This window comes from Aspergillus japonicus, assembly GCF_003184785.1.
Source record: "Aspergillus japonicus CBS 114.51 unplaced genomic scaffold BO86scaffold_81, whole genome shotgun sequence".
Taxonomy (NCBI): Eukaryota; Fungi; Ascomycota; class Eurotiomycetes; order Eurotiales; family Aspergillaceae; genus Aspergillus; species Aspergillus japonicus.
The window spans coordinates 68,826-81,206 of record NW_020291718.1 but is presented as its reverse complement, the minus strand read 5'-3'; the positions used below and the strand labels follow the sequence as shown (position 1 = coordinate 81,206).

At 54.1% G+C, this 12,381-nt stretch overlaps 6 protein-coding genes across 6 annotated transcripts; 3 read left to right on the top strand and 3 right to left on the bottom strand.

The window, feature by feature from the left end:
* Positions 1-2,106: 2,106 nt before the first annotated feature.
* Positions 2,107-2,532, bottom strand: BO86DRAFT_233493 (uncharacterized protein). The gene has a single exon (XM_025667026.1). It carries the CDS (start codon positions 2,483-2,485, stop codon positions 2,231-2,233), a length of 255 nt encoding a protein of 84 aa, XP_025522972.1. The 5' UTR covers positions 2,486-2,532; the 3' UTR covers positions 2,107-2,230.
* A 706-nt stretch (positions 2,533-3,238) lies between these two features.
* Positions 3,239-5,153, top strand: BO86DRAFT_348153 (putative MFS alpha-glucoside transporter). Its single transcript, XM_025669306.1, has 2 exons — positions 3,239-3,602; positions 3,681-5,153. The coding sequence occupies exons 1-2, from the start codon at positions 3,291-3,293 to the stop codon at positions 5,061-5,063; spliced, it is 1,695 nt and encodes a 564-aa protein (XP_025522971.1). The 5' UTR covers positions 3,239-3,290; the 3' UTR covers positions 5,064-5,153.
* Positions 5,138-6,493, bottom strand: echA (enoyl-CoA hydratase echA). Its single transcript, XM_025669305.1, has 4 exons — positions 6,255-6,493; positions 6,044-6,181; positions 5,411-5,956; positions 5,138-5,313 (listed from the first exon to the last, which is right to left on the bottom strand). Exons 1-4 carry the CDS (start codon positions 6,391-6,393, stop codon positions 5,264-5,266), a joined length of 873 nt encoding a protein of 290 aa, XP_025522970.1. The 5' UTR covers positions 6,394-6,493; the 3' UTR covers positions 5,138-5,263.
* A 505-nt stretch (positions 6,494-6,998) lies between these two features.
* BO86DRAFT_324107 (Rer1 family protein) lies at positions 6,999-7,917 on the top strand (the record flags this gene model as incomplete). Its single annotated transcript, XM_025668461.1, has 4 exons — positions 6,999-7,067; positions 7,251-7,368; positions 7,449-7,751; positions 7,838-7,917. 4 exons carry the CDS (start codon positions 6,999-7,001, stop codon positions 7,915-7,917), a joined length of 570 nt encoding a protein of 189 aa, XP_025522969.1.
* A 15-nt stretch (positions 7,918-7,932) lies between these two features.
* On the top strand, positions 7,933-8,621 carry BO86DRAFT_233459 (uncharacterized protein). The gene has a single exon (XM_025667025.1). It carries the CDS (start codon positions 8,069-8,071, stop codon positions 8,429-8,431), a length of 363 nt encoding a protein of 120 aa, XP_025522968.1. The 5' UTR covers positions 7,933-8,068; the 3' UTR covers positions 8,432-8,621.
* A 450-nt stretch (positions 8,622-9,071) lies between these two features.
* BO86DRAFT_441968 (class I SAM-dependent methyltransferase) lies at positions 9,072-12,187 on the bottom strand (the record flags this gene model as incomplete). The annotated part of the gene is made up of 9 exons (XM_025676283.1): positions 9,072-9,369; positions 9,451-9,653; positions 9,711-9,849; positions 9,902-11,180; positions 11,231-11,343; positions 11,414-11,614; positions 11,672-11,688; positions 11,739-11,870; positions 11,927-12,187. 9 exons carry the CDS (start codon positions 12,185-12,187, stop codon positions 9,270-9,272), a joined length of 2,445 nt encoding a protein of 814 aa, XP_025522967.1. The 3' UTR covers positions 9,072-9,269.
* Between the last annotated feature and the right edge of the window lie 194 nt (positions 12,188-12,381).

Sequence of the window (12,381 nt, the reverse complement as noted above, 5' to 3'; positions counted from 1 at the left end):
CTGCGAGACCTGCACGCACTCCTGTCTAGACCGTCCACCGAGCCGATATTACCAATCCGCCTCATACAACCAAGGGGACTAACGACTACGGGTAAGTAACTCAATAACGCGCGCAAGTCGTACCCAATCGGGGTAAAGAGGCAGCTTTCCAGCTGCATGATACTCCGTACTTTGCTATGATTCATAGGCAAGATGATCATTACTATACGTCTCTGATGCCGTTACCTAATGTGGTTGTTGCATGCGATCCAATCGGTTGCGATAAAGGAATAGGTGACAATGTCGACTGGGTAATAAGCATTGCATGTCTGTACAATGGGAACGATAACACTGATTTACTGTACAACAGCCTACGCATTTTGCGAGCCTTGAAGCCATCGGAATCCCCAACCGGGGAACGGAACCAGCGCTGCTCCAGTATCTGATCCACTCGGAATCTGATAAAATGGCGATTGCGCTTTGGATTGTTGTTATGGAGACTGGATGGACGCCGGGGTTCTAATGTTTTGAACCGCACGTCCACCACGGGTCACCTACGGGTCACCTCCACCCATCTTTTGATGAAATGGTCTCCTCCACTAAATGAACCCCAGAAAGCCACAACCTCAACGGGAGGACCTTTCAGATTTGTGTGGTTCAGCCGAACGGCGACGTCCAGTCTGCTGGCGGGCAATTCCCCTGCGGAAACCTCCGTTTCCCGAAGGCGGAATTTCCCCAGGACGCGCCCGCAATGGATTTCTATTCCCGATCTCGGAATCTCTTCCGGACAGGCCTCGCTTGCACCTGCATCTATTCCTCCCCCCTGTGATGCGTATCTGGAGTTCTCAAGAGTCGGACTATCGACGACAAGTCATATGAAGAAGTTTCGAACCAAGGCTCATAAATTGAAAATTCATACTAATACAGGAATCGACATGAACTCAAGAATCGTCGATCGCAGCAGAAGATAAAAGACAGTTCATCAGATCATATCATATGATGTCGGCATCCAAGCACCTCGCATCTCAGGTTTACCATCTCCGCGCGTTGTCGCCAGACCGGTCGCCATTGATGCTGCTCAGAATGTCACTGGTCGACTGTCCAAGACCTTTGGTCGTGTTTCCCACACCCTCACTGGCTCCTCCGACTGTCTTGCCCAAGCCCTCGCCCACGCCGCCCACAGTCTTCCCCAGACCCTGAGTAGCTCCGCCGACCGTCTGGCCCACGCCGCCGACAAGACCGCCGACCGTATCTGTGAGGCCTCCGACAGTCTTGCCAAGGGTGTCTGTCAGCCCTTGCAAGAGGTTGACTAGTTAGCCAAGATTAGCAACCAGTGGGCGGCAGATCTGCCACAAACGAGATCCAAAGGAAGCACTATCACTTCCTTCGAAGTGGGTAGGGCCGAAACTATCCTGATAAAGCAAAAATGAGGGATAGATGATACGTACCGTTGTTGTTGTTGTTGTCTCCAGACGACATGATGTGTGTAGGATGGATGTTATATGTTCGGTAAGATTTATTATTGACAGCGACTGATGAGTAGTCTGATTATTGTGGGCCGGGAGTTGGACTGTAGGGAACAAGCTATTGACAAAGCTCTGAGGCATTCTTTTATAGGGCAGGGTGGTGGGCAGTATCCCAGTGCCCTCGCCACGGGCCGAGTGTGTGCAGCGATGATATCATTGTCCCGTGATAACAAGAAGCACTGGTCCCCAGCATCCTCTCACTTCAAGTGCTCGGCCATGCTAGGTGATAGAAGGGCCTTGAGCAAGACCAAGGGCCATGAGAGGGAAGATGATGAAATAGGCTTCGAGGGATTATGACAGTGGCGTGTTGATCGGCTGTTGTCCAGGCATGATTGGGTGGCCCGCCGTGTCACGTAGATTGATACTGCGGTAATAAGCACGGAGCTCAGTGGTCAATCTGAATTGGCCCGCATCTCCCAGGATGCATGGAAAATTCATGGCACATGGACACCGGAACGGTGAGACAGCAATCGCCATTTTACGTCATGGCTGACTTATGGCCTATCTGATATCTGACCCTTCGCTTCTTTTATACGGATTTCCAGCTGAACGGAACGAAGAACCAAGGGTCAGCCCTGTCGACAACGCATTGTGCTTTGGGTCTCGAAGTTTGCTCAGTTTCTATACTGCTTGTCGCAATCAGGAGCCATAATGATCCATTGATGATGCATTGTGTTCAATCCCTCATCTCATCGTTGGCCACTGTCACTGCCTGTGGCTACATTTCAACAAAGGGCGTGAACTAGGCGAGTGTCCTGGCATCTTGCGAACTGGACATCAATATCTCGACCACTACTCAACATAGAAGCCAAGATACGGGCGCATGCGTGCAGGAGATCATGTGTTGAATCGCGGGGCAAAATAGATAGATAGGACTGCAAGATACAGAGGGACAAGATGTGACACCAAATTTTTGGAATGGGTGATTGTGATGGGAGTGTGATTCTCATTCCATACAGTAGACCCAGTCTGCATGCCATATTATAGTGTAACAGAAAGAATCAAAGGACGGGTCAATATCCTCTCCAATACATGAAGAATGTCAAGACCAGGAACAGTCACGTGTCAACAGCCACGAGGGAAAGCAGCATGCGGAATGGGATGATCTGCAATCAATCAGTCAATCTACATAGTATATCAACAGAGTAGGTGCAGTTGTGACTATCTGAATCCCAACACCATCAATTGTCTCCCCCCGCCAGACAGCTAAAATGCTTGGCTACACTTGATCAGCTGCTCATTTCCGTAGAGGATGACACCCTCCGACCAACCAGCAAATCACCAGCCAACCAACTCCTGAGGTGATAATTCTCTACCCCGCAAACTCTGCTTGCATAGCGTTGCAGTCAATTGGTTCTGTAACCCTAAGTCCTTCCCCTTCCCAACATTTGAACCACTGCACACTTCTAGAATCTCTTGAGCCGTCTCTTAGTCTTTTGCCGACTGCCGATGAGTGAATTTTACGAGCAGTGAGTGGCGTTGGTGGAGTAGTTGTAGTGGACAGACATTATGCCCAGTTCCTGCTCGGGCCCCGCCGCTGGTGCATAAAAATCTAACCCAACAACCGTCCCACTTTCCACCTTCTGCCCATTGCCAATTCGGCCGGGTGCGGAACGTCCCTGATTTTCTTCCTCTCGTGTCTTTCCCCATCCTCAATCTGTTCTCCCGTTCAGTCCCCCTCTGACAATCTTACACCTCTCCTTCTTCCCTCTACAGCTCCTGCCCCTCCCCCCCTCCCCCCCCTCCCCCTCCCCCTCCCCAGGGCATCGCAATTGCTCTTCCAGCATGGCTTCCAACAAATCTCCGGATGCCATTGCACCGGTAGAGCATCCGCCCTCCCTCTCCGACGGCTCAACGGGTTCCGCCGCCAGGATCATCCATAATGCCAAAGCCGCTACCGATAAGGAGCGGCAGATGACCCTGTGGCAGGGCGTCAAGCTCTACCCCAAGGCTGTCGCATGGAGTGTCCTCATCTCTACCTGTATTGTCATGGAAGGCTACGACATCAGTCTGGTCAACAATTTCTATGCCTTTCCTCAATTCAATCGGAAATACGGTGAGCTGACGGCGGACGGCTCATATCAGGTTCCAGCCCGGGTATGTTACACTTTCCTATCATCAATCAATTGATGGCTCCCTGAGGAACTTCCTGCTAATTTAAACTCGTTTCCTTAGTGGCAATCCGGTCTGAGCAACGGTGCATATGTCGGAGAAATCATTGGTCTTTTCATCAACGGCTGGGCGTCCGAACGGTTTGGATATCGGTACACCATCATGGCTTGTCTGGTTCTCATCACCGCCTGGACTGCCATCTTCTTCACTGCGCCCAATGTCCAGGCCCTGCTCGCCGCGGAAATCCTGGCTGGTATTCCCTGGGGAGTTTTCCAAACACTTACGATCACCTATGCTTCCGAGGTCTGCCCCGTTGCGCTGCGGGGATATTTGACGACGTATGTCAACTTCTGCTGGGGTGTCGGCCAACTGATCGGTATCGGAGTGATCAAGGCTATGATCCATCGGCAAGATGAATGGGCTTATCGCATTCCCTATGCCCTCCAATGGATGTGGCCCTTGCCGTTGTTCATTGGCATCTCTCTCGCCCCCGAGTCGCCTTGGTGGCTCGTTCGCCGGGGCAAGATCCAACAAGCGAAGGACGCCTTGCTGCGCCTGACCAGTCTGAACCGGGAAACGGATTTCGACGCCGATGAGACCATTTCCATGATGGTCCACACTACCGCCTTGGAGGAAAAAATCACCAAGGGTGCCAGTTACCTCGATTGTTTCAAGGGCACCGATCTGCGCCGGACCGAAATCGTCTGTATGGTCTGGGCCATTCAGAACCTCAGCGGCAATTCCTTTTCCAATTACTCGACGTACTTCCTGGAGCAGGCTGGGCTAAGCACCGACAACTCGTATGCTTTCGCCATGGGCCAGTACGGAATCAACATGGTGGGCGTGTTTGGCGCCTGGTTTCTTATGTCTGTGGGCCTGGGACGCCGCTCTCTCTACCTGTACGGTCTCTGTGGGTTATGTGTCATGCTTCTCGTGATGGGCTTCCTTGGGCTCGTTCCTGAATCGCACAAGACCCAGGGCGCGTTGGCGACAGGCAGCATGATGATCGTCTGGGCTTTGTTCTATCAGCTCACTGTCGGAACCGTGGCATATTCCCTTGTGGCTGAGCTGTCCACCCGTCGTCTGCAGATCAAGACCGTGGTGCTCGGCCGCACGCTCTACAACATTGTCGCCATCATCTGCGGTGTCCTGACCCCGTACATGCTGAACCCCGGTGCCTGGAACTGGAGCAACTATGCCGGTTTCTTCTGGGGCGGGATCTGCTTCCTGTGCATTGTTTACGCCTTCTTCCGGGTGCCGGAGCCCAGCGGCCGGTCGTTTGCCGAGCTGGACGTCCTCTTTGAGCGGGGAGTCAGCGCACGGAAGTTCCACCTGACGCCGGTTGATGTGTTTGACGAGACGGTAGATCGGGAGGTGGTGGAGCACTACCAGACCGAGAAGACCGTCGTCGCTGAGGGGGCTCAGGCCGAGAAGGCGGCCGCGTGAAGAGCTTCTTTCCTCCTTGTAATACTTTAATAATATTAGATGTACATAGTTACATGTTCGATCATGAAATACGACACGATTAATGATTCCAATTGGGATGTTGCTACCACTCCACTGACGGACAGGGACCATATCATGTGAGAAACACATCCGCAACAGCTTGCTACCTCACCTGGAGACTCCAAACGGATATCAACCGCCTATTCGTTCGACCATTCCGGCTTCTTCTTCCCCGCGAAAGCCTCCATTCCTACCCACGAGAGAAATCATGTCAGCTCACAACCTCTCATCCACTCGTAACGAACACCCCAGCCAAAGAACAAGAAAAAAAAAAAAGAAAAACTCACCAATCTTCTGATCCCGACTCCCAAACAACCCATGAAACACGCGCCTCTCGAACTCGACGCCCTCGCGCAACGCCAGCTCCTGACTCTTATTGACCACCTCCTTGCCCGCCACGACCGCCACGCGCGAGTAGCCCGCGATCGTCTCGGCCGTCGCGACCGCCGCCGCCAGCACCTCCTCCAGCCCGCCCTCGACCACCTTGGCCGCCACCCCCCACTGGCCGGCCTCCGTGCCGCTAAAGTTCTTGCCCGTAAGGATCAGCTCCATGGCCTTGCTCTTCCCGACGGCCCGCGTCAGCCGCTGCGACCCGCCCGCGCCCGGCACCACCCCGAGCTTGATCTCGGGCTGCCCGAAGGTCGCCGTCGCCGTGCAGTAGAGGATGTCGCACATCAGGGCCAGCTCGCACCCGCCGCCCAGCGCGTACCCGGACACGGCGGCGATCACGGGCTTGCGGATGCTCGTGGCCAGGTGCGACCATGGCGCGATGAAGTTGGTGGTGTACGCCGCGGAGAAGGTTAGGGGGGCCATTTCTTTGATGTCGGCGCCGGCTGTTTTGGGGAATAGTTAGGGATGGGGGGTTCGGGGGTTTGAGTAGGAGGTAGTGGCAGGGTAAAACGCCGTTGGACGCCACGCACCTGCGAACGCTTTCTCGCTGCCCGTGATGATGATGGCGCCAATGTCCTTGTCTTCGTCGTATTGGGTGAGGGCATCGTTGAGTTCGCGGAAGAGGGGGCTGGAGAGGGCGTTTAGGGCTTTGGGGCGGTTGAGGGTGACTGTTTGTTTGCAACGGAATCATCAGTCAAATTTGTGAAGAAGAGGGTCGGGTCGAAAGGTTTCACAACGTACTTAGTCCCACTCCCGGCTTGGGGGTCGAGGTGAGGATGTGCTCGTATGCCGAGGTTGCGGAGGTGTATGTTCGCAGGTGGGCGGACAGCGGCCGGGCGGTCCGCGAGGCGACGAGGCGGGAGCAGTGACGGGCGAACATGATGAGTTGAGTTGTTTTGAATAGGGGGAGTAGGAAGTAAAGGTGATAGGGTTTAAATGGTACTGTCAATGGGGCAATGAAGGAGGTGTATCAGTATGTGGGTTATTGCGATGACATCCTTAGATACCTTACCTCGAGTCTCCCCGCAGAGCTGCTCGGCCGCGGCCCGCCAATAACCGGCCGGGCCAAGGGGCAGCATGTTTGATCGGTTTGACTGCAGAGCAGCACGTGTCGCCCATATGGCACGTGAGGGCTGACTCAGATGAGGCGCAGCAGCGGCAGTCGCCATCTGTGGCTTTCCGGGGCCGAAAGCGGCTTAGCGGGAGAAAGCGGCCAGCCAGCAGGCAGTGGACACTTTTCGGATTATCCTCTGGCTATCTGCTGTTGGCTGTGCTGCCCGTCTCGCTGCTAGACTACTGTTTCCGTCGCCTCTCCATCGCATGCGCTGACCGGGAGATTCTTCTCTATCCTTGCGCTTCTCCGTCTCTCGCCCCCCTCCCTCTCTCTCTCTCTCTCTCTCTGCCTTTACCCCCTTCTTCTTTTCTCTTTTACTTCGATTTTGCCGGAAGGATTTGGTATCCTTCCCCTACCTCAGCACCTTCGCCATGGACGTGCCCGAACCCGAGCAGACTCCATTCACTGCCGTCACGGCACAGACTTCCAAACTCGCACGGGTGAGTTCTGTCCTGCTTTCCTCTTCCCATCCTATGGCAGTTATTCTAGTCAGCTCCATTATGCCCGCATTGGAAGATCTTCGCAATCCGGAGCGCAGTTCCGGCGAAGTTGAGCGAAATCAACAAGCCCCATCTCCATACAAACAAATTCACCCGCTGACACACCGGCCTCTTCAACAATAGCAATATCAAACCTACCTCGATGCCTCGACACCGTTCACAGCCTACCGCTGGACTGGCACCGTCGTTCTGCTCCTGGTCTTCTTTTTGCGAATTGTCCTCGCCCAGGGATGGTACATCGGTACGTCAACCCCAGAAACCCGAAACCCGAAACCCCATACAAACACGCGAGCCCCAGAGCTAACCCCTCCTGCTGAATAGTCGCCTACACCCTCGGAATCTACCTCCTGAACCTCTTTTTGCTCTTCCTGCAACCCAAGTTCGACCCCTCCCTGACCCAGGACGAAGGCCTGGAGGACGGTGATGCCGGCGCGCCCAGCCTCCCCACCAAGCAGGACGACGAGTTCCGGCCCTTCATCCGCCGGCTCCCCGAGTTCAAGTTCTGGCACTCGGCGACCCGCGCCATCGCCATTGGATTCGTCTGCTCGTGGTTCTCGGTCTTCGATATTCCTGTCTTCTGGCCTGTTTTGGTTGTGTACTGGATCATGTTGTTCATCTTGACGAGTATGTTCTCCCCGGATACATCTACTTCCCACCACTCGTGGCATGCATACAAAAGATCCAGCTAACAAACCATCCCACCCACCCAGTGCGCCGCCAAATCCAACACATGATCAAGTACCGTTACGTGCCTTTCTCCTTCGGAAAGACCCGATACGGCCGCTCGTGATTTCTTTTTCTTCGGAAGTTCAATCTTCGAGAAAGTTAAATTCAAAAAACCAGCCAGCGCCAGCCAATCGCACGGATGTCCCAGCGACCTAGCGGGGAAACCTGTGCTGCAGAAGTCTGGTGTCTGTGTATGATATGATCCCAGTTGATGAATGCATCATTATCATCACGCTTCATGTCCCTTTCCCTTTTTGTCCCACCTCCTTTCTTTAACTCATATTATTGTTCTTGTTCCTATATTGTGCTTTGTTCTTCTGAGCGAAAGCACACACTCGATGACTCCCCTGGACTACGCCCCAACTTACTTGTCATGTCGTTATGCATTTCCCACACTCCCCTCCCTTCGCTCTGATCTCCCCTTCTGTCGCGTACCCTGGATGTTTTCGACCGGTGATTGTAGATCTGCAATATGGATTATCCTCCATTCAAAGACTTACCCTCACTGCGTGCGCAAATCACAGAACCACGACCAGAAGGGAGAGCAGGGTTGGAAGGAAGAAGCTGAAGGGAGGTGAACAACCCCTTCCACCCACCCACCCATCTTGCCCTTTCACACAATCCCCCTTGCCCCCCCTAATAATTGAACCCTCGATTGATTCTACACTGATTTCTGACGATGAATACGTGGCGTGACGTGACGTGGCCTGGACCCGAAACATGATCCGACTTGATGAGGGAAGGACGGAAGGAAGTGTGGAGGAAGTGTGAGGAGGTCTTGGGGGTTTAGATTAATTCTTCCCTTCAATTATTGTACAGAGAAAAACCTATTGTCCCTTTTTTTTATCCTTCCATTCAGTTGCTGTACCCATTCAGTTCATATCCCGTTCATCGGTTAGCCCCAGGTTTCTTGTTGTTTGGGATCTGATATACATAGAGGTTTGGCTTGATGAGTTAATCAAGGTTGTTGTATCCTGTCGTCGGTATTTGGTTTGCATGGATAGATGAATTTGGGGAGGGGGGGGGTAAATGCTAGTGCGGGTTCAATGGATGTTCTTGATATGGCGGATTTGGCTGTTTGGGGTTGGTTAGGTACTGTACAGTAGGCTTTTGACTCGGCTTCGGTAAGGTAACTACCCTACATAAAGCTTTGACTCTGTTATGACAGCAATACGAGTAGTCTTTTCGGCTTCGCCCTCTATATCGACCTATTATTACCCGGGTAGTCTTTTCCCACCTCGCTAAACATCACATAAGGTGAAGGCTCTTACCAACCAGTGAGGTACTTGACTGAGATGTACTGTACTCGAGACCCAACCCAGTACACCAGCTGGCAACAAAGACAAGAAAAGTCCTACCTCCCACACACTCTTACGCAGCCAGCCAGTACTGTACGGTACCTGCCCCTTCAGTGTTCTACTCATTCAGCGACAAAGCCGACATCGCCCGACTCGGCGCCGGACGATCCAGATCCCGAGTCTTGGTGCAGATCCACGTCGACGCGTACATATTCACACTGGCGGTCATCGACCGGTCACGCGTTAGCAGATGCATCTCTCTCCCACCTCCTAGAGCCACAGGACCGGAAAAAACTCACCGATCAATACAAGTCCCAGGGACTCGCGCCCCGACCCGCCTCGCGGAGAACCCGTTCGCCTCGAAGGACCGGATATACCAGGGGTCGATGCTGGCGGACCGGAGGAGGATGCGGCCGCCCTTCTTCAGCGCGTGGTTGAGTTTCTGGGCCTGGGCGGGGGCGGCGTCGCCCGTGGGGTCGAACCAGTCCATTGAGTCCATGATCTGTTTCGGGAGGTGTTAGGGGGAAACAAGGAGGAAAGGGAGGAGGAGGTAACGGACTACTGCGATGGTGAGACTCTTGGGGGTGATGCGCTTGATGACTTCGTTGATCTCGTCGGTATGAATGCGGAGGCCGTCAAAGGCGCCGGGGGAGGAGAGCTTGACGTGGGATTTTGGGGTGAGGTAGGCGGGGTGGCATCTTTGCGTGATTTTTAGTATGCTTTCGTACGGGGATGAGGGACTGGACTGACCTGCGGGAAAATTGGCCCTGCAAACACAGGAAATAGAAGTAGTTGTCGTTGCTGATGAGGGTGTCCTGGACGACGGGGTCCAACGTGTCCACGACGTACTCCCAGATCGACTGGCCGCTGACGTCCTTGGCCTGCTTCATCTTCGTGTTCAGCCCGTTGCGCTTGTAGAAATCGTCGATGATCATGTTGCGCTGGTTGCGGGGCACCCCGGCCGCCTTCCAGGCGAACCATTCGGTGCCCACAACCGCCCAGTGCAGCGGCTTGCTCATGAGAACGGCGCGGATCTTGGGCCAGATCTTGCGCTGCTCAGCCAGCGTCTGCGCCCCGCAGAGCTGCTGGACCTGGGACTGTAGCCCGAAGACCTTAAAGAGGTACCGGACCATCTTTATGGCATGGCGAGAGCCGCCGGTCTCGTACAGGCCCTTGCCCGAGGAGGAGGTGAAGACGTGCGTGTGCTCGAGCCAGTACTGGAAGGCCTGGCTCGAGAGATGAGGGCTCAGTTTGGTGATGAGGAGCCGGCGGAAGTCCGGGTGTTTGCCCTCGCCAAATATCTTCCAGACGTCACGGTGGCCCAGTGCGATGAAGCTGGCGACCTTGAGCTCGAGAAGATGGTTTTGATTGGGGTTGAGGTCTACGGCGTGCACCCGGCGGGGGCTCTTTTGCAGGTAGTCCAGGATGTTGTCGCCTGCACTGGTGATGGCGAGGATGACGTCGTCGCGCTGGATATTGAGTAGTTTGTGGTCAACACGCGGGTCTTCCCAGTTAAAGGCATAGATGTACTCGTTGCCGAACTGGGTGTGCTTGGGAAGGAGGTCGTCGTAGAAGATGCGGTAATGATGGTTCTGATAAAACGACGAAGGTAGAGGAAGGTTGGAGCCGAGGTTGATGACGGCACTTTCGTACGCTTTGGATTTGATCTCCTGCGTGCTGCTCACAATCGCCGCATCCATTTCGCTCCGATGCTTCGCGGGAGAGAGGTACGGAGACTCTGTGAAAGAGGCGTTGAGCTTCTCAATGGCATCGCGGCCGGAATGGGTAGTGGAGTCCTTCTGGCATCCCACGAAGATGTAGTAGGGAATTCCACCCAACAGATAGTTCCTCTCGCTGGCCGAGATCACGGTTCCGAAGCGGTACTCAAGGTAGTCACGACGAGCAGCCTCAAGACTGACACGGTCCGCGTCGAACCAGGCACGCCAGAAGGCTCTCCCAAGCCAGTTCACATGGCGATTGAAGGCACCGCCAATGTAATTGCGTGAGGAGACGTCGACGATGCTTTGAACTGCGCCAGAGTTAATAACATATGTGCATTATAGTCCGCACTCTGCATACCATAGAAATCACAAACTCCCACAACACCAGAAGGCTTGATCAGCGCAGGCAACGAGTCAATGACGCTGTAGTAGTCTGCACTGGTCAGCATACTTCTTCTAAAGCGGGAGAGGCTACCTACCTGGAATCATAGACAGACTGTAGCTCATAGTCGCCAGATCAGCGCCTGTCGCCGTGGTGGACTCGCAGCGCGGGTCTACCCTCTCCTCCTCGGGCAACCGGAAGGACCTCGCGTCCTGACAGACAACGCTGACGTTCTTCCAGCCGAGTCTCTGGAAACGCTGGCGGGCAACCTCACAAAGTGAGGGAGAAAGATCGACTAGATAGACGTGCGCGAAGAAGTCTGGCACCGAGAGGAAGGCGGACATCGCTTCGATATTATATCTGATGACGCAGTCAGGGCATGAACCGGGAGGGGCTACGGCTTTGATTGACGCTCACCCAGTGCCTCCACCAATCTGAGCAATTAGCTAATGTGCATGTCTCAAACACTGAAGGAAGAACTTACATCAACCCAGATCGCTTCACCAGCTTTGAGCTCCTGGCTGTCAACCTTGTGCTTCAACTGTGCAGCAACAAGGCCGAGCATGTCCTCGCGTCCGCGGAGGAGGCGCTTGCGAGTGGCATCGTACACACTGGCCTTGGAGGACTTGTGTTAGTCACGGCCCCGCCTTGCAAGATGACACGCTAGCATACTTGGGTCTTGTAGAAGCTCTCCAGTGCATCCTGCTGTCCACTTCCGTTCTTCTCATGGGGTTTGAGGAAGCTTGCGTAGATGAATTTCAGGTAGGTGAAGATGCCACTATTGTAGTCAACTTTGCGTGTTTGCCGGGAGGCAAACAAAACTAGTGCGACGAATCCACAGACGGCAAATGCAGCGCAGCCAATGTAGACATGGAACCAGTCCATGCGTCCGAGAAAGGAGCCCGGAAGGTTGCTGCTGGCGAGAAAACTCATGGCGCACCAAAGGCAATGAGTTGTACCGTACAAACACAATGCCTTCCTGTAGGGACTGAGAGAAAGAAATTGAGTCAAAGTTTCGACACTCAATTGCTCCCAGCTTGGGGAGGGGAAGGCTTCTTGAATCAACGGCTCTGCAGCAAGTTGCGGCGCATCTTTTTTGGCCAAACTGTTTGCCCCACTGATGAGCA

Bases quoted from the DNA above. Each gene is read 5' to 3' on its own strand.
- BO86DRAFT_233493 (XM_025667026.1), bottom strand. From the start codon at position 2,485: ATGGCATGCAGACTGGGTCTACTGTATGGAATGAGAATCACACTCCCA.
- BO86DRAFT_348153 (XM_025669306.1), top strand. From the start codon at position 3,291: ATGGCTTCCAACAAATCTCCGGATGCCATTGCACCGGTAGAGCATCCG. The intron at 3,603-3,680 runs GTATGTTACACT...TCGTTTCCTTAG, and splicing joins CATATCAGGTTCCAGCCCGG to TGGCAATCCGGTCTGAGCAA.
- echA (XM_025669305.1), bottom strand. From the start codon at position 6,393: ATGTTCGCCCGTCACTGCTCCCGCCTCGTCGCCTCGCGGACCGCCCGG. The intron at 5,957-6,043 runs GTGCGTGGCGTC...TCCCCAAAACAG, and splicing joins CAGCGAGAAAGCGTTCGCAG to CCGGCGCCGACATCAAAGAA. The intron at 5,314-5,410 runs GTGAGTTTTTCT...TCTCGTGGGTAG, and splicing joins GAGTCGGGATCAGAAGATTG to GAATGGAGGCTTTCGCGGGG.
- BO86DRAFT_233459 (XM_025667025.1), top strand. From the start codon at position 8,069: ATGCATCATTATCATCACGCTTCATGTCCCTTTCCCTTTTTGTCCCAC.